Source organism: Neoarius graeffei, chromosome 6 (assembly GCF_027579695.1).
Source record: "Neoarius graeffei isolate fNeoGra1 chromosome 6, fNeoGra1.pri, whole genome shotgun sequence".
NCBI classification, from domain to species: domain Eukaryota; kingdom Metazoa; phylum Chordata; class Actinopteri; order Siluriformes; family Ariidae; genus Neoarius; species Neoarius graeffei.
The window spans coordinates 105,969,531-105,971,768 of record NC_083574.1 but is presented as its reverse complement, the minus strand read 5'-3'; the positions used below and the strand labels follow the sequence as shown (position 1 = coordinate 105,971,768).

Sequence of the window (2,238 nt, the reverse complement as noted above, 5' to 3'; positions counted from 1 at the left end):
TGTGAGAACAGGAATCGTAAGCTGCGCGCTGTTTACCCCTGCGATTCACTCGGACAGTGTGAGGCGAGCAGCAGCTAAATACCGCGATTGAAAAAATCGCACAGTGTCTGCCCAGCCTTAGTCTGTATTAGCCAATCTGGCTTTACCCCGCCTACTGCGTGGTTAAATTCTCCTATCTGATTGGCTGATTGTGTCTGCGTCACGTTGCCACAGTGAGAATAAATGAGAAGGCGGTCGGTTCCCCGCACAGATCTGGAAGGAGGTTCTTGCTTTAACAGTGATTGAACGGAACGGCTTCCTGCTCGCATTCTGTTTATTATTCGGCGTTTAACAGAAGGTCTGGTTTTTTTTTTGCGTTTTAAAACCAGCCGAAATGGAGACTTCTCAGATCCGTCAGAACTACCACCGCGACTGCGAGGCCGCCGTTAACAAGATGGTGAACCTGGAGCTTTACTCCTCCTACACCTACACCTCCATGGTGAGGAGCTCAGAGTGTGTGTGAGTGCGGTGGGGTTGGAGGTGGAGAGCTGGCGGAGAGGGTGTGGGATGTGTTTCTGTGCTTTACGGCTCAGTTGTTTACATTATTATTTTACCTCAGGCCTGCTACTTTACTCGCGATGACGTCGCGCTCGAGGGTTTCGCGCGTTTCTTCAGCGAGAACGCGCACGAGGAGCGCGAGCACGCGGAGAAGTTTGTGTCCTTCCAGAACAAGAGAGGCGGCCGCGTTTTCCTCCAGGACGTCAAGGTGAGAGCGCAGCGCTTTATTTCTCATCCCTGTATCTGACTCTCAGGAGGAGGCGCTCCGCCAGCAGCAGTGCGGGGCTTTCGGGTGCGTTTCGGGGTTAAAGGTCACATGTTCGTGAAACGTTAAGGTTTCAGCTTTCTCAGGTAGAGAAGCTGATGAAGATCTGAGAGGGTTGAAATGTTGAGCCTTTTTATTTGATTCTGTGTCACTGAGGTAAGCGGTGTCTGAGTGGGAAGGCTGTGTCCCAAGCAGATGTCCTGTTTCAGTGCAAGTGGCCATGCCCAGGGAAGCCTGTTCTCAGCGTCACTTTTTTAAAATTGTCCCTTTCTCTAACTTGGATGTTTTTTGAGAATATGTAGATGAGATTTAATTGTTTAAAATGTTTCTAGTTCTAAGCTACAGAACAGTGGTCCTCAAATGAAGATGGCTTTTAGGAATGAATTACTGGTTCCTGCTGTGAGGGTTTAAAATGACCTGAGCTCTGATCCTAAATCAGACCTGAAGTGGTGTTTGTAATGTGTGCTATAATCAGATGTGTGCCCTTTCAGAAACCAGAGCGTGATGAGTGGGGCAGTGGACTGGAGGCCATGCAGTGTGCTCTGCAGCTGGAGAAGACTGTGAACCAGGCTCTGCTGGACCTGCACAAGCTCTCCACTGATAATGGAGATCCTCATGTGAGTGCTGAGAGAATGTTAAACTGATCATGATTCCTGTTGGCTGTTGAGGGTGAGACTGCTCTACTTATTGCATCTGTTTTCATTGTCCATCAGCTCTGTGACTTCCTGGAGTCTCACTACCTGAATGAGCAGGTGGAGACCATAAAAAAACTGGGTGACCACATCACCAACCTCACAAAGATGGATGCTGCCAACAACCGTATGGCTGAGTACCTGTTTGATAAACACACCCTGGGAGGAAGGAGTTAAAACTGCCTCTGCACTGATCAGCAGACCCTCCATCATTAACCCTATGAGTTGAAACGAGAGTAACTTTGTCTGTAATCTTTCTCATGTGGAGGATTAAACACTGTCCATTTAAATGAATAAACACTGAGATGGGCACAGACCTGTTTAATTCTCTTCTTAAATCCTACTGATCTATTACTACCCCCCCACCCCCTATATAGGTTGAGGTTACGTAAATTGTCTGACAGTGTTGTGGAGGTATGGAAGTCCTTTTACTTGGTGTTGTAAATCAGATTACTGGCCTACGCCTCTAGGAATAAATGTGTAAAGGAAAAATACCTGCAGGTAAGCTGTAACTGCCCAATTCTAACTTTTTTTTTTTTCCATAGTTGGGGTTTTAAAGGGCATATCAGGTAAATTCAGGAGCAAGATCAATGTAATTCTATTTTGTATTAAACTTTGGTCAAATATATCTAACATTCTGCAGTGAGGGCTTTTTTTTTTTTTAAACCTTGTGCAATACCAGAGAAATTCAGTTGAAATCAAGCCATTTGAGGTGAATTCATCCACCTCTGAAAACTTGCCATT

General features: G+C 46.2%; 1 protein-coding gene across 1 annotated transcript; it reads left to right on the top strand.

The window, feature by feature from the left end:
- The first annotated feature begins 229 nt into the window (after nucleotides 1–229).
- On the top strand, nucleotides 230–1,808 carry LOC132887610 (ferritin, middle subunit-like). Its single transcript, XM_060923077.1, has 4 exons — nucleotides 230–478; nucleotides 599–745; nucleotides 1,294–1,419; nucleotides 1,516–1,808. The coding sequence occupies exons 1-4, from the start codon at nucleotides 374–376 to the stop codon at nucleotides 1,669–1,671; spliced, it is 534 nt and encodes a 177-aa protein (XP_060779060.1). The 5' UTR covers nucleotides 230–373; the 3' UTR covers nucleotides 1,672–1,808.
- The last annotated feature ends 430 nt before the right edge of the window (nucleotides 1,809–2,238 follow it).

Excerpts from the sequence above, each read along its gene's own strand:
- LOC132887610 (XM_060923077.1), top strand. The coding sequence starts at position 374 with ATGGAGACTTCTCAGATCCGTCAGAACTACCACCGCGACTGCGAGGCC. Across the intron at positions 479-598 it reads CCTACACCTACACCTCCATG|GCCTGCTACTTTACTCGCGA; the intron begins GTGAGGAGCTCA and ends ATTTTACCTCAG. Across the intron at positions 746-1,293 it reads TTTTCCTCCAGGACGTCAAG|AAACCAGAGCGTGATGAGTG; the intron begins GTGAGAGCGCAG and ends GTGCCCTTTCAG.